Here is a 27993-nt window from a genome sequence, read left to right as displayed (position 1 = left end):
TCTCAACCCCTGAAGGGTCTTCCATCTTGTGCCATCATGGAGTGTGGCCCCTGTAAGTGGCTGAATGAGAAGAGAGGGTCCCGCCAGTTGGTCCTTGTGGTGGTCTCCGTAGCACTGCTCCTGGATAACATGCTTTTCACAGTTGTGGGTAGGTTTAATTTGGTGACGCTGCTCAAGTTATTTTCAGTAACTGAAACATTTAAAGTTTGATTAAAAATTAAATCCACATTTACATATATATTATTGTTGATAGTATTATTATTATTATTATTATTATTATTATTATAAAGTGCTAACATTTAAAGGATCACCAAACCTAAAACACAAGTTTGTCTATACAAAAGGGGTTTGGTATATTTTGTTGACAGTCATCACATCGACATTAATAATGTTGACATGAAAATGTCGACATGATCATAATCTCATGTCGACAGGATTAGAATGTTGACAAAACACTCCTGTTGGTCCAGTGGTGACCTACTGTGTTCCATCGGTCATCGGTCCCGGTGAACACACATTACTTGCAAGTATTTACCTAAGGGGCAATATGTCATGCTCAATACTTTATTATTATCTAAAAAGGATAAAAGTAGATAGGAGCCATAAGGTGTACGCTTTGTGTGGGACAAAGTGGCTGACAGTATACGTGGCAGAAGCTAACATGAGGCAGGGTAACACTCTGCCTAGCTATAGTACCCAGGAGACACAGGTGACATTACATGACACATGCTGGTGTTTTCTTAATATACTGTGTAATGAAGAAGGTCACTAAGGTATCCATGAATGTCTAATTGATCATTTTCTCTCTGTAGTTCCTATCATCCCAAGTTTCCTCTACGAGAAGGAACACAAGAATGGAAACACAACAATAGAACGTTTGTCTTCTCCACGTGTCAACATCTCTGCCTTTACATCTATTCATTCTTTCTATGACAATTCTATGATCTCCAGTGGAGAATCACATCTTAAAAGCATCAGGGTCATGACTCAGGAACCTATACAGAATGACAGTTGCAATAGGGAAACAAGTGTTTTACAGGATGAGAACGTACAAGTTGGTCTATTGTTTGCATCCAAAGCAATTTTACAGCTCCTGGTCAACCCCCTAGTGGGATTGATCACCAACAGGTAAGCGCTAAGCATTGGGCTGAAGCCCCAGGCTGTAGCTATAGCACAGTCTTCCAAATAGCTAAATTCCATTAAGATGTCCTATGCTAACACTCTTCTTGTTGTCCACAGGATTGGATATGATATGCCAATGTTCTGTGGATTTGTCATCTTGTTCCTCTCCACCATCAGTGAGTATTATGCTCGTAACTTATTGCTGTACACATTTATTAACATTAGATTTGCTAGAATTAAGATCTAATGTAAGATAACTCAATTTAAACTAAATTTTTATAGAAAATTTCTGCGGATTTAAGAAAAGTTCTACACTGAGAATGTCTTACCTTGATGTTCTGTATTTACTGTAGGCCTTCATTCTCTCTAACTGTTGTCTCCCTTCTAATGATGTTACTAGTTGTGTAATTGGCTTTTTTTTGACTGCCAGGGTGAATCATTAAAACACTGTCATCATTAACATCATTTAAGCCACAAATGCAGGTAAATGGAGCAGGATACTAGGAGAAAATCAGAAAGATATAAACTAACAAGAGAGTGATCTTCTCAGTAGGTTAAACTTTAAAACATTCTACTCTTCCCACAATGCTCGTTGTCATGATCAGTTGGTCCCCAGATACCTCAATCTGAAACCGCTGGTCCTGGTTATAGTTACGTCAGCACTCACAGGTAATAGCACAATTCAAGCTGCCACCAAAAAGGGTTAAATTTGCATCCCTTGCGTTCTCCTGACGATTACAGTACAATTATTATTACTAAAACAACAATGTCACACATAATTTATCTATTATATATATATAGTTTAAACCTTAGCAATCTTACAGGCATGTAGATTCATGGATAGAACTTCAGAAATCACGCTTTAAGGATTTTTAATCTGAGTACAAAATACTCCAATGATATACACAAATAGTTTCAAGAAATAAAAATGAAATGACACAGAACTTCTAATGTACAGTTAGGAAGCTGCGATGAGAGAAGTTCACTTTGGAAGTGGGGTGGTGCATCTCAACCTAGTCAGGATCTTCTCAGAAACAGACAATACATTACAGATCTCCTGCCATTTTATCCCTGTGCATGATCGCTACTACCCCACCACCACCACCATAACATTTCCAGCGCTCATTAAGGGTTCCTTTACACACTTATTTTCGGTCAGATTTCTCAAAAGAGGGGGACGGGGGTTGGACTCAATTGGGAAGGATTGCACCAAACTTCGAGGAGTGGACAGAAGTTTTTAGGACAGAAAGTTTGAGTTTCTAGATCAATATATTGGACATATTTTATCTTCAAACAGAATGATTGAAGTCAGAGCCAGATTAAAGAGGGGGCACATGGGTCATGTGCCCTGGGACACCCTCTCTCAGTGGGCCCCCCAGACATTGATTGTTGTGCAGTGCAGAGGAGGACTGCACTGTTCGGTTTCAAGCTGTAGAAGCTGAAACTGAGTCTGGCGCCTTTTCATCATTACAAAAAAAATTGATAGAGGTAATAAGGTTTAGAACTCGCATGGAGGTTTACCTAATTACCGGAGGAATTCACCTCGGGTCACGCATGCGCAAAGTCGGCGGGGAGGTAGTGAGGAGGCGGCGGAAGGATCCGCTCGGTTCCCTCTTCGCATCCCTGTAACTCCTTGCCATAGGAAGGAGCGGGGACCGAGAACAAGAGACGTCTGACCTTCAGTTTTTGGAGTTTGCTTAATATCAGGGGGTCCTATCGGACCCCTGATGATGAATAGCCTGGTAACCTAAATATGTGGAAACCAGGCCATTTTTCGTATGATGAATAGGCCCCTATGTATGTATAAGTATGTGACTATATGTGTGTGTATTAGTGTGTGACTGTATGTGTTTATAAGTGTGTGACTATGTATGTATGTATGTGCATGAAAACTCTATCGCCGTGTCCCAAATTATGACCTCTAGGGCCCCCAGACATGAGTGCCCCGAGTCCCCCCAAAACCTTAATCCAGCTCTGATTGAAGTTTAGGGCTGTAAACCCACATGCTGTACAGTTGGGGGATCTGAAACCTCTTTGGAATTACACCCCGGACCCTCACTTGTGACTTCTGTCACTGTCTTTTACAACTAGCCAAAGGGTCTGGAGCCTTGCTGCCCACCTTTCAATGAGACCCAATCAGTATACCTTCCCTGACCAACCTAACTCTTTCCATTGTAAAACCCAGCACTTCTGCTGACACCACCACCCTAGTCCGGTAAATCCACGCTCTCCCCATGGATTATTTCTGCCAAATTAGGCACGTGACATCACTATAAAGCATCTATGCTATGAAGTTTCTTCAGTTCTTACCTGACCCTCACTATCATCCACAGAATCTTTGCCCAAAGATTGTAATGTACATAAAAGCAGACAGTTTACATTCCTGCATAATGGAGGGGAAGGGGGGGGGGGGATAGAAGCAAATTGAAGTTTAATTGACATTGAAATGTATTTTGTTGCCCATCAACAAGACAGCATCAAAAGTTTTGATGGTGGAAACCCAGCCATTATTTCATAGCGGGCTTCCGATATCCCAGTGCCATAACTAGTGCTCCAGCCGCACAGCGCCAGAGTCTTTGCTTTCGCTGCATTGCGCCATCTCCCCAATGATGTCAATGGTAAGATGGAGCCGAAGAGGAGCAGAGAACCACCTGCTGAAACAAGGAAAGTATACTATGGGTGCAGGGCGTGCTGGGCCCCCATGGACCTGTGTGCATCGCACACCCTGCACCCATTATAAATAAGCCTATGAGAAGTACCCAGAAGAGAAGTATCAAGTGACCATGTAACCAGTGAATTATGACTGGTGCACATACCACAGTTAGAACTTGGTCACTGCTAACCTAGGTGTAGCACATCAAAGCTCTTCCATAGTCCCACCTGTAGCATTCATTAACCATGGGAAGTTCAGTGGTGGATCTCAAACATATTTTCATCTCTCTCTGGTATGGAATCACCAACTAAAGATAGTTATGCTTCAATTACCCTCTGGCAAAAAGGGTTATAAGAAGGGACTATCAGGGTCCAGTAATCTAGTAGAAGATCCAGGTGAAGAAGTACCAGGTGAGAGGTAAAAGAACCAGCATCTCTCTGCTAAGAAGGGCAGCAGTGTGCACTATCTGACTCAGAAGTGATCAGTTCCATTCATTCCATTCTCAGAGTGCACATTATTCTCTAGTTTACAACTGTTATCCACCCACATATGTGTTTGTCTGTGCCGGATGGGCATTTTTTTTTCCACCATATTTGAAACAACCTAACAGTTCAAACACTGAAAAATACTTAAAAATATACCTGTGTGGACTCAAAGTTTTAATTGTACCCACCTTTCCACTAGTGATTAAACACACCCTTCTGTCTCCACCAGTGTTCGCCTTCTCTGGGTCATACACACTTCTCTTCTTGGCAAGATCATTGCAGGGAGTTGGTTCTTCATTCTCTACTGTTGCAGGTAAGAGTTTATGGCTTCTTATAAGGCTATGGGTCTGATTCTGAGTCGCATGCTGTGGCTATGCCGCATGTAGTTGGCTGATGTTTTAAACCCGCACATGCGTGCCAGTTGCATAGCGCATGCGTCCCAATTGTTAGCGCTCAGATGGCCTGATTCAGAGTTGTAAGCTAGGTCCAGGGTTATGCTTGGTGTATACTGTAGCTTAGGTTATACTTTGTGTATAGCTTGGGCTAGGTGCAGGGATATGTTTGGTGTATAGATTGGGCTAAATCCTGGGCTATGCTTTGTGTGTAGCTTGGGCTAAATCCTGGGTTATGCTTTGTGTATAGCTTGGGCTAAGTCCAGGGATATGCTTGGTGTATAGATTGGGCTAAGTCCAGGGATATGCTTGGTGTATAGATTGGGCTAAGTCCAGGGATATGCTTGGTGTATAGCTTGGGCTAAGTCCAGGGATATGCTTGGTGTATAGATTGGGCTAAGTCCAGGGATATGCTTGGTGTATAGATTGGGCTAAGTCCAGGGATATGCTTGGTGTATAGATTGGGCTAAGTCCAGGGATATGCTTGGTGTATAGCTTGGGCTAAGTCCAGGGTTATGCTTGATGTACTCAAGTCTTCAACATAAAAAATACATTTGGATAATGTAAGCAGGTTGTGATTATTTGGTTACTGTGTAGCATTTACTAGCACAATGTGTTGCTTGGATGGCAACAATTAGATTTATTGTTTAAGTGCCTCTTAGTTGGACTCATCTGAGGATGCTCTGCCATATGGCGGCGGCAGCCTGCTTACATAGCTCATACTAAGGCGACAATACGCCCGTTTATGCTAAAGATCCGCGTGGTCTGCATGTGGAATTCCATCCTGTACGCTGTTTTCATGTCCGCAGCCGTCACCATTAGTATGGAGACTTGCACCCACCCCGTGCTGGGAGCAAAAGATCTGTCAGAACCAGACGTTCCACCTGCGTCCCTGCACACTGCGATTTCATTCTATGGCATAGATATCCACGGGAACCGACCACATTTCACTTTGCCTCCGACTCACAATCAAGGCCAATGTATTTAGCTGTAGAAAATCAGCCATTAAGAACTTAGTAGGCTCATATACTCTATGCTTTGCTTATCTGATGCTTATCTGACCATCTTCCATTTATGGTATATTCAGGCAGGAGAGAGAAGGTCTCTTATTACAGGAAGCAAGTTCCCGTCACTCAGTGTCAGAGACACAGTCAGACCATTGCTGGAGGTGTCAAACCCGTATTAAAACTGCACTGAGGGATGGAATTAATTTGCAATTGTTTATGTGGGAGAATTCTGACATGTCTAAGTACCAAACTCTTTGTGCGCTCTCAGACACCCTCTAACAAAGTAAAGTAATAAAGAGCCCCTCACATTCCCCACCACATACACAAACTCCAGGGACATATCCCAAGCACCACTTTCCTGGGATACTTGCCCAGGCCACTCTGCAATCCATGCAGCCACACCGCACTATTTACCATGCACAGGCCATACATTTCATTTTATGACTTTCCAAAGCTGTGAGCGCTGGGGTGTGCGATTTGGCATGTCATAGACCATCATCTTATTTCTTGTATATTTTCACTGGTGTACATGTATCTTCAGGTCTGGGGATGCTGGCAAATGTATACACGGATGATTATGAGAGAGGACAGGCGATGGGAATAGCACTGGGAGGTCTGGCATTGGGCGTGCTCAGTAAGTATCACCAGAGATTTTAGCATTGGGTTATGTTATATGCTGCGGAGCACCGTGGCGCCTTACAAATCCACAATAATAGCATGAATGCCTGCATGTCTTCTGTAGAGATCTCCCCCCGCTGATATCATTGTCTTTGCAGCGGGAGCTCCATTTGGTTCTGTCATGTACAAGTTTGTTGGGAAAGCGTCGCCATTCCTGGTGCTGGCGGTTCTGGCTCTGCTGGATGGAGGTGAGATGTTTAATATGTTCTAAAATTTATCAGTTTATTATTCTGTTGGTAGGTATAATTTTTTTATGGGCACCATTACCTCATGTCAAATGTTACATCCTGTTTTTGATATACATATAAAATGCATGCAATATATACACAAGTGGTGTATATACTGTATAAACCCAACCCAAGCTACAACATTATGAAGGTATTTTATAAAGCACAAAATGGCCAAAGCATCGTGCAAGTTCTTTTCTGATGGCAATTTGTGCAGTTATGACTCAATTTCCACAAAAGTACATGGGTTTCCTGAGCAAGATGGTGCTGCTAGCACTACCAAGTTTGCACCTGCTAATAGGATAAGTTGGTAGCGTGATGGCGGTCCTTTCTAAGTACAGATTTTTCCACATCCCCACAAACCTTGCCGCTTGGTGCAATTCTACATTGCAGAGGTGTCTCCAGGGAGTGGGGTAGGTGTTTCCCTAGACGTGCAATGAGTGGACCATCTACTTGGCGGAAGTGTTTCCTGGTAGTTGCGTAATAATTTCCCTAGAAGTGCACTGAGTGGACCATCTACATTGCAGAGGTGTCTCCTGGGCATGGTATAAGCATTTATCTGGACATGCACTGAGAGGACCAACTACTTGGTGGAGGTGTCTCTGGTGAGTGGAACATCTTTCTGCACTGGTGTAATACCACCAAAGCGATTTGCAGTGGACATCCAATGCTCCTAGTAAATAAGGCTCTATATGGTTTAAATGTAAAAACTCTGATGTCCATAAGTAGTATTGTAGGGTTAATAATTCCAGGCACCCATGATCCTCCTAAAAACGCCAATGGTTTATTACAGTACGTGGCACTTGATCCATGCAACTTATTCGTAATCTTTTCAATGTATTATGCATATAACAGAATTGCTCATTGAATGGACAGTGGAATAATATTCAAATCCCACTGACTTTAATCAGGTTTTTCATTAGTGGGAACAATAACTTTCTGCACAACAGCCTTTCACCAGTCTTGCAAGTGTGTACAAGAAGTAGCATGTAGTTACGCATGTTACATTTCGGAACAGATGCTGAACACAATACAAAGAAAACCCCCAAAACTTTATTACCACTGGTACAATCTACTGTGTGTAATAGGTTCTTAATTGGTGGAGGGCAGTGTAGGTGCTGTGTGTAACATTGCAATAATAATAGGTCCCTGGTCAGGGCCGGATTAAGGCATGTGGGGGCCACAGGGCAAATACTGTAACTGTCTCGGCAGGGTCACACGGACCCTGTGCGGGGGCCCCTATGTGTGTGTGGGGCCCGGGGCGACCGCCCCTGTCGCCCCTCCCACCTTAATCTGGCCCCTTTTCTGGTTAAAGCTTGAAACTGGTTCAATTTAGGTCTTGACTTAAGTATTCTGTTGTACTTTCTGTCCACAGCCCTCCAGCTCTGCATTCTACAGCCGTCCAAGTTCTCTCCAGGGGTGAGTCAGCATCTCAGTGGGAAAGGGAAGGAACATACTGTAGCCAGATCTGTTGCTGATACATTGTGTAATTGTGTCCCTTAGGGCACTGCCCCAACATCGTATGTCACACTACTAAAGGACCCCTACATCATGGTGGCTGCAGGTAAGTTACAACTGTGTAATAATCACTCACCTGAAATGACTGATGGGAAATACATATAAGTGTAATAATGGACTTCACAAGGATGAGTCTAAAATGAGTGCAACAATTAGCAGACATAAAAAGTATATACATCTTATACAACAGTTACAAACTTTCCATGTGCAGGTTTGTGGAAGACATGTACAAATTATATATGCAGTAGGATGATAATATTATTTATTCAACACCTACATTTTATGCAGCATAAGAAGAAAAAAAATCTAAAGTCATTAGGCTCTGACACTGGGGTTTTTATATTAAACAAGTCTCTAAGTGTAATTAGGGTCCATGGGATGCACGTGGCCACTGAGCCATTTCATTCTGAAGTTCATTTCTATGCCAAATAATTACTCCAAATTAGCAAAAACATATCTGTTTTAGCTTCAAATTCTGATAACAAACCAATGTGGACATTGGAGTATAAGAAATAATGTGAAAAGGGGTCCACTGTCTGTTACTGCTATTATCACATAAGCTTTTTACAGCCTAACCAAACTACATGTACAGTAAATGGGAGTCTTGATTTTGTATTTAAAAATTATGGCATCCGCTATCATACTGTAGAAGACAACTTTTACTGTACAAATGCTTGGAATGTGCATTACCACCCATATGCTTGTAATGGGCTTTGCACAGACGTTGTTAGTGTCAGCGGAAGCACACATAGGGGCTGAATCTTAGGGCCCGATTCAGACCCGCTCGCTAGGCTGCGATTGCACGCAACCAGATGATTTTTGCATTATGCACATGTGTACGCATCGCAGTGCGCCTGCGTGAACCAGTGCGAGCGATCGGGAAGCGTTTGCTCGCTGCGCATAGACAGCCTGGCAGATTGAGTGCCTGAGCATCTCAACGTCGTTTCAGAGGCGTGCATAATTAAGACGCAGCATCATAGTACACGTCACTTGGCTGAAATTTACGCTGAAGCGCTTGCAGTGCTTGCGGCAGGGTATGGTCAACCACAAGTGCTGCGATCGCATCCGATGGTACTCGATGTTACTGATGGTTGCATACACTTCCTGGAGATGACGTGAGCAAGTGGGCATCTTAAGACAGGCTGATGGGCGTCTGCATACACAATGCGATCGCACGTTAAGACATAGTGGGCATGCTAATGCCTTGCAATCGCCTGCCTTGCCGAATTTGCATACGCATATAGCAAGCGAACGCATCTAGCAAGCTGGTCTGAATCCAGCCCTTAGTCGCATGGATCTCTGGGCCTGATTCAGAGCCGCTCGCAAAAAGCGAGCGCTCGCTCTGAATCAGGGCGGGCGCTTGTTTTTTATGTTGTGGCCTCCTGGCCACTCGCATAGCTGTGGATGACCACCCACAGCTTGTGTGAGCAGCCCGGTGATGGTAGCGATGGTCAAGACCATCGCGACCATCGGGCTTGCGACAAGACCCTTACGGTAGGGTCTCGTGGCCGCAAGCCCCAGTGGACTGCCTGCTCTAATAGAGCAGGAAGTCCACCTACTGACATCACGAGTGATGTCAGTAGGGCCGCCCACAAACGTCAGGCGTTCCTTCAGGAACGCCTCCGTTTACCCAGCCACCCCCCCTCCCTGCCTTCCAAACGGGGCGAGCTGTCGATCAACATAGACAGCCGCCCCTTTTGGATGCAAGTGCCGGAGCGAGTGCTTTTTGCGCTCGCTCCGGGGCTCGTGCACGCGCAGTGCGTGCGCCGTGCGTGCGCACTGCCTAACAATCAACCCGCTTGCGAGCGCATAGCGCTTGCGAGTGGGTCTGAATCAGGCCCTCTGTTCACAGTTGCAAGCGGTGAGCTCTCACATACAGCTCATGCACATATGTGAGTTTACACATGTTTGCATATGTCCTTCCTATTCGGAGTTAGATGCTACTTGGTTGGATCCGTCTTTCCATGAATTATGGTGTTTCATGGTGTGAACTGGGAGGTGGTAAAGCAATCACAAGGAATCACCCTGACTTGTGGGTGTGTCATGGGCGTGTATCAAAAGCTCTGCGTTATCCTGATTCCTGCCAGGGAGAAGGGAAGTATGCTTCCATGAGATTGATCCATCCATCGACGAACCACACTTTCCGTGGAATGTGCTGTAATTGGGTGGTGACCATGTGATCACACAGAACTCTTTTATCTCGCGTGCAGTGTAATGGGAGTGTCGTGTAAGCTGAGCTCCTTGCTCGATCATAGATGGGACGTCCGTTTCAGCCACATCTTTTGCACTGAGCATGTGGCTGGTGTAAGTATCAATACTAATGATGACGTATTTGGAAGTAAGAACAGCGGGCCTGATTCAGAGATGTACGTAAACCAGATGGTTTATGTACATTTCCGATGATGGGGCATCTGCGCATGCGCAGGATCTGTTATGCCCATCACACAGAATGAGTCCTGCGTGTTCGCTCGCACTGCCCCAAAGCCGCAGCTTAGCACACCCATTTCCTGGGAGTGCCAAGGACAGGGTCTAAGTCGGAAGATGCAGAATTTTGCGTCTTTTTTCCCTGAGACGCCTCCTGTAGCTTTTGCATAATTACACATTGCTAAGTCCAGAGATGCATCAGTGATGTGTTCTCCAGCTCTGATCTGCCCAGTGGGCGGGAAAGGCTTCCACATGCCGCCATAGGAGACTCTCGCATTAGCAGAAGCTTATGAGCAGGCTGCCGCGGCCGTATGGAAAAGCAGCTGCAGATACGTCCAACTCAGAATGAGGCCCTAAGTCTGTGACTGATATCCAGCCTTATGCTTAACTCAGAAACATCTTCCTTCCCAAGAGGTATTACATGCGAAGGCTGGTGCCACACTGATGCTTAGGTTAACTGTACAAATCAGTGCGCTTTCATGGGGCTCAATCTAAGGTGCAAGTTTGCAAATGTGAGTATGTTTCATGAAACTTGCAGACATCATACGAATATGCGCACACGAGAAATGCAAGATCCAATTAGAAATGCCAATTCACGGTAGACGTGACTTCTCTAGAAAATGCGAACTTGGAGAAGAGCATGAAAAAGTGGAGAAGCCATCCTGAACCCTCCCAAAAAGTGCAGGAAAACAAAGACACAGAATAGAGATTCAAACGCCAACTAATACACACAAAAGATTTGTGGTAAACTTGCACCAGAATACATACACAGCAATGAGAACTATATAAACCACACCCACATCATTTACCCCTCCACATACCTGGTCCACATCATTTATACCTCTACATACCTGTCCCACATCACTTACACCTCCACATACCTGTTCCACATCATTTACACCTCAACATACCAGTCCCACATCATTTACCCCTCCACATACTGTACCTGTCCCACATCATTTACACCTCCACATACCTGTACCACATCATTTACACTTCAACATACCTGTTCCACATCACTTACCCTCCATATACCTGTCCCACATCATTTACACATCCACATACCTGTCCCACATCATTGACACTTCAACATACCTGTTCCACATCACCTACCCCTCCACATACCTGTTCCACATAATTTACACCTCCACTAACCTGTCCCACATCACTTACCCCTCCACATACCTGTTCCACATAATTTACACCTCCACATACCTGTCCCACATCACTTACCCGTCCATATACCTGTCCCACATAATGTACACCTCCATATAACTGTCCCACATCATTTACACCTCTACATACCTGTCCATCATTTACCACATACCTGCCCCACATCATTTACAATGTCCAACATCATTTACCTCTCCACATACCTGTGCCACATCATTTACACCTCCACATACCTGTCCCCCATCATTTACACCTCCACATACCTGTCTCATATCATTTACCCCTACACATACCTGTCCCACATAATTTACACTTCAACATACCTGTCCCACATCATTTACACCTCTACATACCTGTCCCACATCATTTACAACTTTACTTACCTGTCCCATATCACTTACCCTCCACATACCTGTCCCACATCAATTGCCCCTCCACATAGCTGCCCCACATCATTTACACCTCCAAATACCCGTCCCCCATCATTTACACCTCCACATACCCGTACCACATCATTTACACCTCCATGTACCTGTCCCACATCAATTACACCTCAACATACCTGTCCCACATCATTTACACTTCAACATACCTGTTCCACATAACTTACCCCTCCACATACCTATCCCACATCATTTACACCTCCACATACCTGTCCCATATCACTTACCTCTCCACATACCTGTCCCACATCATTTACACCTCTACATACCTGTTCCACATCACTTACCCCTCCACATACCTGTCCCACATCACTTACCCCTCCATATACCTGTCCCACATCATTTACCCTCCACATACCTGTCCCACATCACTTACCCCTCCACATACCTTTCCCACATAATGTACACCTCCATATACCTGTCCCACATCATTTATACCTCTACATACCTGTCCCACATAATTTACCCCTCCACATACCTGTCCCACGCCATTTACACCTCGACATACCTGTCCCCCATCATTTACATCTCCACATACCTGTCTCACATCACTTACACCTCTACATACCTGTCCCCCATAATTTACACCTTTACATACCTGTCCTACATCATTTACACCTCACCATAACTGACCCCATCATATACCCTCCACATACCTGTCCCACATCATTTACACCTCCATATACCTGTCCCCCATCATTTACACCTCTACATACCTGTCCCCCATCATTTACACCTTTACTTACCTGTCCCATATCATTTACCCCTCCACATACCTGTCCCACATCATTTACCCCTCCACATACCTGTCCCACATCACTTACCCCTCCACATACCTGTCCCACATCACTTACCCCTCCACATACCTGTCCCACATAATTTACCCCTCCACATACCTGTCCCACATCATTTACCCCTCAACATACCTGTACCCCATCATTTACACCTTTACATACGTGTCCTACATCATTTACAACTTTACTTACCTGTCCCATATCACTTACCCCTCCACATACCTGTCCCACATCAATTGCCCCTCCACATAGCTGCCCCACATCATTTACACCTCCAAATACCTGTCCCCCATCATTTACACCTCCACATACCTGTACCACATCATTTACACCTCCATGTACCTGTCCCACATCAATTACACCTCAACATACCTGTCCCACATCATTTACACTTCAACATACCTGTTCCACATCACTTACCCCTCCACATACCTATCCCACATCATTTACACCTCCACATACCTGTCCCATATTGCTTACCTCTCCACATACCTGTCCCACATCATTTACACCTCTACATACCTGTTCCACATCACTTACCCCTCCACATACCTGTCCCACATCACTTACCCCTCCATATACCTGTCCCATATCATTTACCCTCCACATACCTGTCCCACATCACTTACCCCTCCACATACCTTTCCCACATAATGTACACCTCCATATACCTGTCCCACATCATTTATACCTCTACATACCTGTCCCACATAATTTACCTCTCCACATACCTGTCCCACGCCATTTACACCTCGATATACCTGTCCCCCATCATTTACATCCCCACATACCTGTCTCACATCACTTACACCTCTACATACCTGTCCCGCATAATTTACACCTTTACATACCTGTCCTACATCACTTACACCTCACCATACCTGACCCCATCATACACCCTCCACATACCTGTCCCACATCATTTACACCTCCATATACCTGTCCCCCATCATTTACACCTCTACATACCTGTCCCCCATCATTTACACCTTTACTTACCTGTCCCATATCATTTACCCCTCCACATACCTGTCCCACATCATTTACCCCTCCACATACCTGTCCCACATCACTTACCCCTCCACATACCTGTCCCACATCACTTACCCCTCCACATACCTGTCCCACATAATTTACCCCTCCACATACCTGTCCCACATCATTTACCCCTCAACATACCTGTACCCCATCATTTACACCTTTACATACGTGTCCTACATCATTTACACCTCCACATACCTGACCCCATCATTTACACCCTCCACATACCTGTCTCACATCACTTACACCTCTACATACCTGTCCCCCATAATTTACACCTTTACATACCTGTCCTACATCATTTACACCTCCACATACCTGACCCCATCATTTACACCCTCCACATACCTGTCCCACATCATTTACACCTCCATATACCTGTCCCCCATCATTTACACCTCTACATACCTGTCCCCCATCATTTACACCTTTACTTACCTGTCCCATATCATTTACCCCTCCACATACCTGTCCCACATCATTTACCCCTCCACATACCTGTCCCACATCACTTACCCCTCCACATACCTGTCCCACATCACTTACCCCTCCACATACCTGTCCCACATAATTTACCCCTCCACATACCTGTCCCACATCATTTACCCCTCAACATACCTGTACCCCATCATTTACACCTTTACATACGTGTCCTACATCATTTACACCTCCACATACCTGACCCCATCATTTACACCCTCCACATACCTGTCTCACATCACTTACACCTCTACATACCTGTCCCCCATAATTTACACCTTTACATACCTGTCCTACATCATTTACACCTCCACATACCTGACCCCATCATTTACACCCTCCACATACCTGTCCCACATCATTTACACCTCCATATACCTGTCCCCCATCATTTACACCTCTACATACCTGTCCCCCATCATTTACACCTTTACTTACCTGTCCCATATCATTTACCCCTCCACATACCTGTCCCACATCATTTACCCCTCCACATACCTGTCCCACATCACTTACCCCTCCACATACCTGTCCCACATCACTTACCCCTCCACATACCTGTCCCACATAATTTACCCCTCCACATACCTGTCCCACATCATTTACCCCTCAACATACCTGTACCCCATCATTTACACCTTTACATACGTGTCCTACATCATTTACACCTCCACATACCTGACCCCATCATTTACACCCTCCACATACCTGTCTCACATCACTTACACCTCTACATACCTGTCCCCCATAATTTACACCTTTACATACCTGTCCTACATCATTTACACCTCCACATACCTGACCCCATCATTTACACCCTCCACATACCTGTCCCACATCATTTACACCTCCATATACCTGTCCCCCATCATTTACACCTCTACATACCTGTCCCCCATCATTTACACCTTTACTTACCTGTCCCATATCATTTACCCCTCCACATACCTGTCCCACATCATTTACCCCTCCACATACCTGTCCCACATCACTTACCCCTCCACATACCTGTCCCACATCACTTACCCCTCCACATACCTGTCCCACATAACTTACCCCTCCAAATACCTGTCCCACATCATTTACCCCTCCACATACCTGTCCCACATAATTTACCCCTCAACATACCTGTACTCCATCATTTACACCTTTACATACCTGTCCTACATCATTTACACCTCCACATACCTGACCTCATCATTTACACCTTCCACATACCTGTCTCACATCACTTACACCTCTACATACCTGTCCCCCATAATTTACACCTTTACATACCTGTCCTATATCATTTACACCTCCACATACCTGACCCCATCATTTACACCCTCCACATACCTGTCCCACATCATTTACACCTCTACATACCTGTCCCCCATCATTTACACCTTTACTTACCTGTCCCATATCATTTACACCTCCACATACCTGTCCCACATCACTTACACCTCCACATACCTGTCCCACATCACAAACACCTCCACATACCTGTCCCACATCACTTACACCTCCACATACCAGTCCCACATCACAAACACCTCCACATACCCGTCCCTCATTATTTACACATCCACATACCTGTCCCACAACATTTAACATTTAATCTATTATTGAGCTTTTTAGAGTTCACTTGAAAACTGACATGTCTTTAGTGGCCAAATTATGCAGCTTAAACTCCTCCAAGTGCATGATTATTCACTTGCGGGGAGGGGGGGAGGCTTATGGGTACCAGAGGTGTCCTGACATTTTTACTTTACAATAATAAAGATATACTCTACCTATTCACCTGCTCAGGGGGGTGCACACAAAACAACTAGAATTTCCTGTGAGAAAGCAGGACCCGACTCGCACTTAATTGGTACATAGGGGCGCACTTAATTGGTACATGAATTTTGGTACATAGGGGCCCTTCAAACTGATCGCAGTAAGGGCCTGATTCAGATGTGGGCGCAAATGCCATCGCAGCTGCGATGCATATGAATATATGCTAATGACCCACTCGCTGTCCAGTGCTTAGAGGCACCCACTGACAACATCTCACATACGCCGCTCACCACACAGAACCGGAAACATCAAATGCAGATCAGGCGGCCATAAGCCTTCTGACTAAGTCTAAGCTGTCACAGACACAGCGGGTCTCCATACACTCAGAGGGCTCTCCTGCTGCCAGCATGAGGGCAGTGGCTAATTTATGGACGACCAGCAAACAGTGTTTAAATGGTCTGACACGCCTGCTTGCAGCATATATATAGTATTATCGGAATTGGCATGATGCCCGGCAGTGGCAGCCCGACAGAAGAACAGATCCCGGCAGCGGCAGCCTGACAGCCCTGGAAATGCCGATCGTCCTTAGGTAAGTGATAACTAACCTAACCCCCCTAACCCTCCTTAGGGGTGCCTAACCCTAACCTCCCCCCCAAGTGCCTAACCCTAATCCTCCCTGTAAGTGCCTAACCGTAACCCCCCCTTCCCCGCTGCCTAAACCCCCGGTGGGGTGCCTAACTCTAAGTCCCCCCGGGATGCCTAACCCTAACCCTCCCGGGGGGGGGGTGCCTAACCCTAAGTCCCCCCCAGGTGCCCTAAACCTAACCCCCCCCCTGCTGCTGTCCGCTCGCGGCGCATGGCATCCTTTCAGTCGGGATGCCGGGCGCCTATCTCCCGGCGTCGGGTAAATAACAGGCGTCTAGATATAGATGCCTGTCATTTAACCCACGCCGGGATAAAGCAGTCGGGAAGCCGGCTGTCGGGATCACGTCAGCAGGTTTCCCAATTGCATCCCGTATTATCAACGCTCGCATGACAATAACTTGGCAGTAAGTGGACAGCTGTGGGTTTGTCAGCAGCCTTAGTAACCTCATGCTGTTATGTTTTCCCACAGGTTCTCTGTGCATTGCTAACATGGCCATTGGAGTTATGGAACCCACGTTACCCATATGGATGATGGAAACCATGTGCTCTCCCAGCTGGCAGTTAGGTACACATTACACTACATTGGTTACTATGAGCTGACACATTGCAGCTTGGCAACTATTAGTGCCGACAGGGATGAATTAAGAATAACTGCATTGATTATACTGTATGTCCTATTTATGTTTTTGGCACTGTACAGTGCTCTCATTCCCACAGAAATTGGGGGCTGCCAGACCCATAAGTGAATCTTCCCATTGTCTACTGAGCAGCACTAGTGATAACATAAGGGCCTCATTGCACCTCCCATAACCATCAACAACTTTATTTAATAATATTGTCAGCACATTGGGACTAATAATTAATTTTATTTGAAGCAATGATGGTAGATTCGGTCAATCAAAGACCGGGGCTGGATGCGCTTGGGGTCGTCAGCTCACGTTACTGCATGCAGAGATCGGTTCACTTTTCAAAAGCTTCTGAGAACAAGAAGATATTAATGGAACTGATTACATGACTGTCTTGTCTGGGAGACTGTTGTGTAAAACAGTGACTGCTCAATGTCACATTAAGATTGTCCTGGAAAATCAAACCACTTAATCAGCCTCCAGTCAAGAGAATCTCATTATAGGGCCATTAACGACGTAAAGAGAATTCTCCTTAGGGTTTGCCTGGAATTATATCATGGACCCTGTGAGGTAGATGGATGGTAGGAGAGGCTGATGTACGTATTTAATCATTTAATCAAAAAGGGATCTATTACCCCAAAAAACATTCATGTCAGTCTGGGGAATGGATCCCTTTTATGCTTTTCCAAAATATGCTACAGTTGCGTCATATCCGGGGTTCGGTGTGAGATGGAGCTGCGGAATACTAAGGCTGGCCAAAAGAGACCTGACTCGCAATTCCCTGCGATTTTAGTGAGGACAGAGCTGTTGGTTGCTTGGGTTATATATGATATATGACAGAGATATATATATATAACAGTTTAACATTCAGGCCCCCCTGCGTCATTTAAAAATGCAGAGTAGGGTTTGCATTTGATGTTGTAATACACCAGTGAAAAGAGAAATCAAGCCAAATAAGCCCCACCCACAATTTGCGCAAACAATCCTCCGATCTATCCAAGCCACACCCACAGGATCAAGCCGCTACAATCTCCGGAGCCCTATATCTAATCTGCTTGTGACGGGACTGGGTGAGACTCTAAAGGTGCCCATCCACTAGCAGACATGAAAACGACTGCATGATTATTACGACATTGTAATCGTACAGTCGTTTGTCAGTCTATCAGTCTGTAATGGAGCAGTCGTTCAGTGCAGGCTCATCAATCATCTGCAAACATGCTCAACCTGACATTATCGTCAGGTTGTCCAGCATGTTTGCACGATGATAGATGTCTAAACGACCAGCGGGCACGCGATTTACAAACTATTTGCAATCGATTTATGAACGATTGAACGATCGTTATGTTCAATCGCTCAACTTAATCGTCTAGTGGATGGGCACCATTATAGAGCAGGAAAGGGGTTGGAGCTTATCGGAGAGTCACTTTATGGTGCCCATCCACTAGACGATTAAGTTGGGCAATTGAACAATAACGATTGTTCAATCGTTCATAAATCATTTGCAAATCGTTCGCAAAAATTTCTAAAACGACCAGCGATGCGCGCTCCCGCTGGTCGTTTAGACATCTATCATCCAGCAAACTTGCTTCACAACCTGACGATAACGTCAGGTTGAGCATGTTTGCAGATGATTGATGAGCCTGCACTGAACAACTGCTCGTTCAGTGCAGGCTCATCACAGACTGACAAACGACTGTACGATTACAATGTTGTAATCGTGCAGTCATTTTCATGTCTGCTAGTGGATGGGCACCTTAAGAATCCTGCCAAAATTTATATCGGGAGATATACTGTAATCATTATTTACAAAAGAATTTGGCTGCTATTCATAAACTGCTTTGGGGTCTGTAGTCAAGAACAAAGGCTGCTTATGCATTATGATTCAGTGGTGGGAAATGGCTGTTGTGAAGGTCCTTCCCTAATTTACTGTGTCTTATATTTCTCCAGGCCTGGCTTTCTTGCCTGCCAGCATCTCCTACCTGCTATGTACAAACCTGTTTGGCATGCTGGCTCACAAGATAGGGAGGTGAGTCTGATCTATAGCACTGCTGCTAAAAGGGGCGTGCGGCACGTTATTAAGGTAGAGAACGTGGAGCCTGAATCATTACCGATCGCAACTGCGATTATGCCATACTTGCCAATTCTCCCTCATTGTCAGGGAGAATCCCTGAAATAGCAGTAATCTCCCTGTCTCCCTGAAGAGTCTAGCAATCTCCCTGATTGCACCTTACCCCCATTATGTAGCTGTTATAGCAACAAAAAAACAGATATTTACATTCAAATGGGATCATTAGTATAATTTCCCTGCATTGATTATAAGGCCCAATGATCCCTATGGCTACAGGTGTTTTCTGAAAAGTATTAGTGTGTTTTCATCAACAAATAGATCTTACTAACAGCTTTGGGGCTCGTTTTTATTTGGATGTAAGTCAGTTATATGACACGCCTCTCAGATGTAGCAGGACACGCCCACTTTACCGCCGCTCTCATAGGTGCTGCTTTCACAATCTCCCTGAAATGCTTTTTCAAAAGTAGGCAAGTATGGTTATGCACGCAATAGGCCGATTGTTGCGTTCTGCGTGCGCAAAGACTCCACTGTGATCAGGTCTGCGATCGCAGTGGCTACACAGAACCTTTGCAGAGTGATTGACAGGAAGTGACCATTTGGGGGTGGTGACAGGGGGGGTGGTCGGCGAAACGAGATTTTACCGATGGTTTTGCAGCCTTGCAAAGTATTACGGCTTCCTTATGTTTGGCAGCGACGGCATTGCAATTGCGATCATCACCATTTTTTTGCAGTGAGACTGTGTGTGTGTAATCACAACTGCGATCGCAACAGCGATCCGTAATGAATCAGGCCTTTGGTTACTTGTTTTTTTGGTTTCCCCTGTCTAAGGTGGCTGTGCTCTCTTCTTGGAATGATTCTGGTGGGAGTTAGCCTCCTCTGCGTAAGTACTGAGTGCTAATTGCACAGCACCTCATTATCCTCTAAGAATACACATGCAAAGTGTCACCTGACACATGGACAATCTTGACTTGAACACATATGGATGTAATACACTCACAGTAGAGGAGAGTTACAAACATTTTCCTATGGCATATATACCATTTTGTGATGTCATGCATCTATTTGTTTGCACATGTCCCCAGTTGGGCACATTCCTTCCTGCCCCCACAGCCCAGCCAGCCCCTGTTCAGTATGGCCTGATGCTGAGTTGGGAGGAAATTGTGCACCTGTGCTTTTGCATTGCGTGCACGAAAACTAATGCGGATATTTGCACCGTACAGACCTTGTGGTCCATCCGCCCTCCTGTCCATAGGCTTTGCTACTAGTCATCATCATCAGTGCACATGTTCACCTATCCTATGATAGGTGCAAAAGATATGCCTGGGAACAGGTGTATTTACACTTATGTCCAACTGGTGGTGTCGACATGTCCCCTCTGAGGTTTGCCTATGGGAGAATACCCCATCCCAGTTAAACATTCTGCCTCTTCAGTCTTAAGTGTAGATGTAATTGATATGCGTATGCCTCTGAGTCGCTGGTAATTATGTGCACACCGTTCCAGAGTATGCAAAGTGCGAAAACACGCAGGATATGCCCTGCTAACAGGCGCACGTTCAATTCAGCGTCAAGCCCCTTGTTTCCAGTATGCTAGAGGGTCTCATTTGCACTTGGTCATGTATAGCATCTCTTTTCACATACATCGTCCCAATAATGAGTTCTAATAAAATAAATTTTATGCAGAGTTGCACTGAACAGCAGCCATCAATTACTCTCATTGTAAGGCTCATGTAGTGGATTGGTCTGCAGTGTACAGCAATCTCTCACAGTCCCACACCTCGCATTTTAGCACCTCACAGTCCCGCACCTCACAGTCCCAAACCTCGCAGTCCCGCACCTCGCAGTCCCTCACCTCGCAGTCCCACACGTCACAGTCCCGCACCTCGCAGTCCCGCACCTCACAGTCCCAAACCTTGCAGTCCCACACCTCGCAGTGCATGAAACACCTGTATACTTGATCCTTCTTAGCGATTGCACTTCACCTTATCTTCCCTAATGTGATTCAGGTACCACTAGCAGTCAATATCTATGGACTCATTGGACCTAATGCTGGGATTGGCATTGCCCTTGGAATGGTGGACTCCTCCATTATGCCCATCATGGGACACCTAGTAGATCTACGTCACACGTCTGTCTATGGTGGGATATACGCCATCTCTGACATTGCTCTATGCCTTGGATATGCAGTAGGTAAGAAGAAGCCTTTTTTTTTTTTTTAACAATTATAGTGCTCAACATTATTTACCAGGACTTCTTGTCTTTGTTTATAGGATATATTCTACAGTGCAGGACCAATACCATAAAAGGCCCAAGTTAAAACGTTGTAAATGGGTCCGGTACATACGCCCTCCCTCATGGAAGCCGGCAGACACTTTTTACTCACTGCTTAGGGACAAGTGTTTTGGTTACATTGACATGAAAGGGCCAATACATATGGCATTTATGGGCTGAACGTCCTGGCCGGCTTATCCATTTAAATGAGCCTGAATGAGGCCCAATGTAGGGGGTGACCAATGATCTCCTTAAGGGTTATGAATGGGGCTAATGACTGGCACTTAATGGCTGGAAGGGTTTCTGTACAGTGCTGAGGGGCAATGTAACTCATTGTAGTGGCTGGTAGCCTGTGAATGGCAATGGTGGTCCCCCTTCGCCCCATGATGGACTTAGTATGTCCCAGGTTGGGGTCTTAGCAGAACAGAAAACATTTTGTCAGTCTTCCTGTCCAGCTGCAAGTGGGATCTGTGACAATTTGGTCTGTACACAATTAGCCAAACTGGACACAAAGCCTTTGGCATAACTGTAATGATGACCGGATCTCATTGTATGTGGCCATCCTAAAAACTGAAAAGCTGATTTGATTGTGTTTTAATATAAGGCGACAGTTCACCAGCCTCTTGTACTGTACAGGTAATCTAATTTGTACTCTCAGGGCCCTCGTGTGGTGGAGCCATTGCCAAGGCCATTGGATTCCGCTGGTTAATGGTGATCATTGGTGTATTAAACATCCTCTATGCTCCGCTCTGCTTCTTTCTGCGGAGCCCACCAGCCAAAGAGGAGAAAATGGTGAGAGATACCAACTTTTATCTATACTAGATAAGACGGAGGGAAAAAAGTAATAAAATTATACAATTATATATATATATATATATATATATATATATAATATATATATATATATATATATTATTGTTTTATATAGATACCAATTTTATATGGCACTTACAAATCACTGTCATATCCTAGGTTTCATTTATGGACTCTTCTATTTCCAGGCTATCCTAAATCAGGAATGTCCTATGGAGATCAAAACTTACATGGCTCAGAATACTACACCAGACCTGCCACTGTCTGATCACAGTAGTGATGAGGAGATCAATGTTCCCCAAGACAGCACTAAGAGAATCCACCGTTGACCAAGCTAACATCGAGCTTAGTGCTGGAGAGTACACCGGAGCCTGCAGACTGTTACCCTGTTAATCACTGCCCTGATTTGTCAGACTTATAAAAAAGAAAACTAAGAAAATGATTTGGACTGCATTATGTAACCTCTCCGTACAGATTCATTCTCAGCCTCCACCATTGAGACCTGCCTCTTCGTGACATCACTAAGAAAGCTGCCTGCAAACCAACCCCAGCATGCCCTGTCTGAAATCTACACGCAGTCAGCCCACGCTTATCTCATTGGCTACTATTCTCTGTTGGTATTTAAACTTAAAACGGTTCTGCGCAGTAAACATATAGGTAAATGGGTGCAGAATACTAATGTGCGTTGCAGTAATGTGTAATGAGTCAGTGCACTCTGCAGACCTAAATACTTAGTAATCAGTGTTGGAGCTACAAAAGGCACCCCACCATTGTAGATGTACACAAACCATCGGGTCTGCGAACATCTCTGAATGAGGCCCTGTGTGCAGAATATAAAAAAACAAAGACGATGACCTTGCCAACATGCTTTCACTTTAACACTAACATGCAGTAAATACCCCCTTTGCTATTAATCCTATTTATGCAGTACTGTATCCATACAATTGTTTTTTTCCGGAAGTCTTTGACTTTCCAGAAAATCCCATTAGTTTGTTTATCTGTCCTCACATGGTAGAGACAAACTACCCAAAATTGCCAAACTAGAGGACATTCCTTTTTCAATCAACGGTGCCATTGAGTGTGTAAGTGCCAGGATGGGGGACATCGGACACAAAAGTGCCCTCGCTTTATCACCAGCTCCGCTAGTGCTTCTGCAGGACAGGTTGATATCATCTGGGGATCACCAAACAGTAGCCTCTAACGGGTCACATCATCTAAGATTCTCCCCCATACCTGTACTTTATAATGATTTCTGCAATATAGGGGGGGGGGGAGGTTCTATTGTGACCACACATGATCAACAGAGAATGACTTCTCAGTAATCTCTCTTTCAATCAAGGGTTCCTCTGAGTCTAAGGGTACCACATTGGGGGAGATATAGTACTTTTAATGCCCTCCCACCCACAATTTCTTTAGTGATATCATCACCATCCCACACACCCCCCTCATCGATTATGCCATTAAGACTGGCCCTCTTTTGACATTGACTATATAGGGGTGGAATTTTAGGTAACCCCACCCCATTCCCCATTTGAACATCTGCAGTGCTGTGGAGATGACCCACTTTTAGCAATATAAAAGGAAATGTCCACCCAGAAAGGTTAATCATTAGGTGTCAGAACAAGTCCAACAATTCCAGCACTGCGCTGGCTTCTTTTTTTTTGGAAGAATTGTAAATTACGCTAATTCAACATATTTCAATGCAACTAAAATGCTGACCAATCAGTTTGCTGGATATATTACACACTGCAATGTGCCGGGAGAGTAGAGTTTCACATTTCTCCTGTCACTGGAAACAGGAGTATGAATCACAAGGCCTGATTAGCTGGGGCCTGGGATGTGGAGGTCTGGGGGAAGCAGGTTTTACAGGGATAATACCTGTGTGAGGTGGCGTCTTCTTTTTAGAGTGACTTTGGTTTGTTCCTTGAAAGCAGTGGATGAAATTTTGTACTTTCAGGGCCCTCGTGTGGTGGAGGGCCCTGAAAGGCCTCACTTGGCTGGAGTGAAAGGAAGAATCCTGCTCCTAGGATTTGTGCATTCATGCAGTATTTGTTTAAGTGGCCATCTGCTGTGGTTTTGTGGTTCTCTTGTACTGTCAATGTGAGCACATCCAGGGGCCTGTTAAGAGAAGAGGGGGGTCCTGTGCAGCCTGAAAAGCGTACAACTCAGTATATTGGGAATTATGCGCATTTAAAGCCGTCTAGGCAATGCTGGAGCAATTATGGCCAACATGCGTTCAATTCTGCATCAGGCCGATAAGACCTTCTGGATCAGGGCTGTAACAGGCATACAGATTGCCCTTAGCTGGCTACACCAACAGACCTACCAAGCTGCACTGTATCTGAATAAAACCATCTGTACAACCTGGTGCAATAACAGTACTGGTGGAAATTAGCTTTTTAACTGCACCCAGTCTAAAGTGTAAATCACGGTCAGTGGCATATTTTATAACGCTGCTTCCCATACAACTCACTAATCATATTTCTGGACACTGAGAGGGGGCGGGAGGTATCAGAGCCCAGCTCTGCTGCATCTCCCAGTTTTTCACATGTGGGGCCTGATTCAGACTCGGACGCAGCTGCCGCCGTTTCTGCATCATTTGCTATAATCCGTATGGAGGGAACGAGGCTAAATGATGCGAAACAGCATCATTTAGACCCGTCCCTCCTAGTGGTACTGTGATTCGCCACAGTTTGCTGTGATGGGGCGGGGCCTAATGACATAGGAACCCGGCCCCACCCCCCATAGTGGCCTGTTTTGACTGCTCTCTAGGCCTCTCCCGGGGAGAAGATTACAAAAGTCGGTAAGTATGGCTCAAGTACCATTTGGTCGCACCATAGAAACTTGCAACAGCCCTGTGGAAGATGCAGATTATCAATGTGAGTGATTCTGCGTCTCTGAACATGAGCACTATCAGTGACACACCCGCGACATTGCCATACGACACGACATTTGATTAGCCACCCTCCTGTTACCTCCCAATCACCGCCCAGGAATGCCCCATATATTTCCAAAATGCTTTTGCAACAGTGCATCCAAATCTGTACTGCGAATGTACATACAAAATCGGGACCCATGCATGGTGCGACTCAGATGCACGCGCAGACGGAAATATCGCTCCACTGCATCCGTCATCGCCTCTGTGTCCAACTCAGATGCAGGCCCTTTCTGTCTATCACTGTATGCAGTGGGGAGTCTTGGCACACACCATACGACGGTGCCACCCAGCGATGCAATGTAATGATACATCGCCTACACCGTACATAGGGCCTGATTCAGAGCCAGACGCTCTGACCAGACCGCTCGCTCTGAATCAGGGCCCTCCTACCTAAAATTGGAGCGGCCTCCTGGCCGCTCGCATAGCTGTGGGTGACCACCCACAGCTTATGCGAGCGGCCAAAAAGATGGTCGCGATGGTCAAGACCATCGCGACCATCGGGCTTGCGATGAGACCCTGCGGTAGGGTCTCGCTGCCGCAAGCCCAGGAGTGCTTTTGGCTCTATCAGAGAAAAAAGCACTCCCACTGACTAGTGATGTCAGTGGGGCCGGACCCAGACGGTAGGCGTTCCCATGGGAACGCCTCCGTCTGGGCAGCAACACCCCCAGCACGCCCACCAAAGGGGGCGTGCTGTCACTCACCATCGACAGCACGCCCCCTTTGGTGCGAGACCCATAGCGACGGCTGGCCATCGCTATGTGGGTCTCACGCATGCGCACGACGGAGCTCCCTCCGTCGTGCACATGCGCACTAGGGCATCATCGACCCGCTTGCGAGCGCTCAGCGCTCGTGAGCGGGTCTGAATCAGGCCCAGACTGCACGATCTGGCGTACGACGGTGCAATGTGTCGTTACACGCTGCATGTAACAGCACCGCTTCATTCATTGCTTCGTCCCGTCTGCCGCGCAGAACAGCAGATGGGGCGATGCAATGAACGACCATCGGGAATGACGGATCAGGCACACAAAGTATACAATGTGTATATAATACATCGTTCCAATGCGTTTTGGACCAATATAACATACATCATATAGTATGTACGTACCCAGCTCTCGATTCAGGGAGTGTATGAGTAACTGAGTGCTTCTGGAAGTGAGAGAGTTAATGCCCCCGGCTGTTTGCTTTCCTTCCTATTCAAGCTGTACAATAAACGGACAAATATTGGATTTAGAGCAGAGGGACAGATCTGCTGCTAGCAGGCAGCTCTCATCATCTCATCTATCATCAATCAGACAGGACCTCTCACTGCTGCATAGGAGGGACAGCAGGGTTATTCCATGTCAGGTGATCCTATGCAAATGAATGACCCTAACATTTCTCTTACTGTCTGCCTATATTTATTGTTTTTTGAAAATGTATTTATTGAGTTTTTCAATAAACTTACACAAATATAGCACCAATAGTGGGTAACATACACGTAATGGTATTCATCACTTATCAGAGATCATAGCAAAACATCCAATAAAATGTACATCATCAAACACCAAAAATAAATGTTCAAACATCGTAAAGTATCTAATCCAGAATAGGAAAAAGGAGAGACTCAAATTAAATAATAATACACCATATGGAATAATCAGAAAATAAAACTAACGGTGTTAAGACTAGACACATAACTGGATATGCCAGGGGGTGGGGGGAGAGGAAGGAGAAGAGGGGAATAAGAATGGAAATGTCCTCATTAAATATATTAGGGAGCAACTTTGGAAGATGGATGAAGTTGCATAGACGAATAATTATACAATCAAACAGCAGGGTCGGATAAGGCGGAAAGTACTTGTCTGCATAGATACCAATTAGTAGCTTCAAACAGGCTCAGAATATGTACTTGTTGGGAGAGCGTCATGGTTTCAATATAGACACTCCATTTCTTATAGAAGTTAAGGATATTTCTTTCAATATCTGGGAGAGTAGATTGATGTTCTAGATACAACGTGCGTAAAAGTGAGGAACGTAAATGATCGAGTCTAGGAGGAGAAAGTTTAATCCAAATTGTAAGTATCAATTTTTTAGCTAAAGTAAAAAGTACATGAAGTAATTACTGTAGATAAGGTGTTATGTGTATGATGTAAGCTTCAGGTAGTAAAATTCAAACCTAACATTGCACAGTAATCTAATGAGAAATGTAGTTTAAATGTGGTATTAACAAACCATAAAACCTTATACTGAAATTTTTTAATTTTGCCAAATATTATGGAAAAATAAAACAATAGAGGTATTACATTTCTGGCATGAGCCCGTTTCAGATATAACCATATGTTTTCTTTGACCCTGTGAAATATAAGCCCAATGAAGAAATTTCAAATGAATTTATTGGGGTTGAGCGGAATACAAAGATTTGAGTATAGCCAGAAGATTATCTAGCAAGTCACAG

The 27993-nt window shown here is 45.1% G+C and overlaps 1 protein-coding gene across 1 annotated transcript; it reads left to right on the top strand.

Moving 5' to 3' along the window:
- Positions 1 to 23162, top strand: SLC18A1 (solute carrier family 18 member A1). Its single transcript, XM_088443247.1, has 14 exons — positions 1 to 148; positions 813 to 1128; positions 1240 to 1298; positions 4490 to 4573; positions 6201 to 6293; positions 6436 to 6525; positions 7940 to 7983; positions 8068 to 8128; positions 17316 to 17411; positions 19420 to 19498; positions 20369 to 20420; positions 21544 to 21727; positions 22467 to 22600; positions 22810 to 23162. Exons 1-14 carry the CDS (start codon positions 37 to 39, stop codon positions 22948 to 22950), a joined length of 1545 nt encoding a protein of 514 aa, XP_088299373.1. The 5' UTR covers positions 1 to 36; the 3' UTR covers positions 22951 to 23162.
- Positions 23163 to 27993: the final 4831 nt, after the last annotated feature.

This window comes from Taudactylus pleione, unplaced genomic scaffold, assembly GCF_031769625.1.
Source record: "Taudactylus pleione unplaced genomic scaffold, aTauple2 ptg000329l, whole genome shotgun sequence".
NCBI classification, from domain to species: domain Eukaryota; kingdom Metazoa; phylum Chordata; class Amphibia; order Anura; family Myobatrachidae; genus Taudactylus; species Taudactylus pleione.
Note: the sequence above shows the minus strand (reverse complement) of the source record. Positions and strands in the feature narration are given on the sequence as shown.

Excerpts from the sequence above, each read along its gene's own strand:
- SLC18A1 (XM_088443247.1), top strand. The coding sequence starts at position 37 with ATGGAGTGTGGCCCCTGTAAGTGGCTGAATGAGAAGAGAGGGTCCCGC. Across the intron at positions 17,412-19,419 it reads CTCTCCCAGCTGGCAGTTAG|GCCTGGCTTTCTTGCCTGCC; the intron begins GTACACATTACA and ends ATATTTCTCCAG. Across the intron at positions 22,601-22,809 it reads CAGCCAAAGAGGAGAAAATG|GCTATCCTAAATCAGGAATG; the intron begins GTGAGAGATACC and ends TTCTATTTCCAG.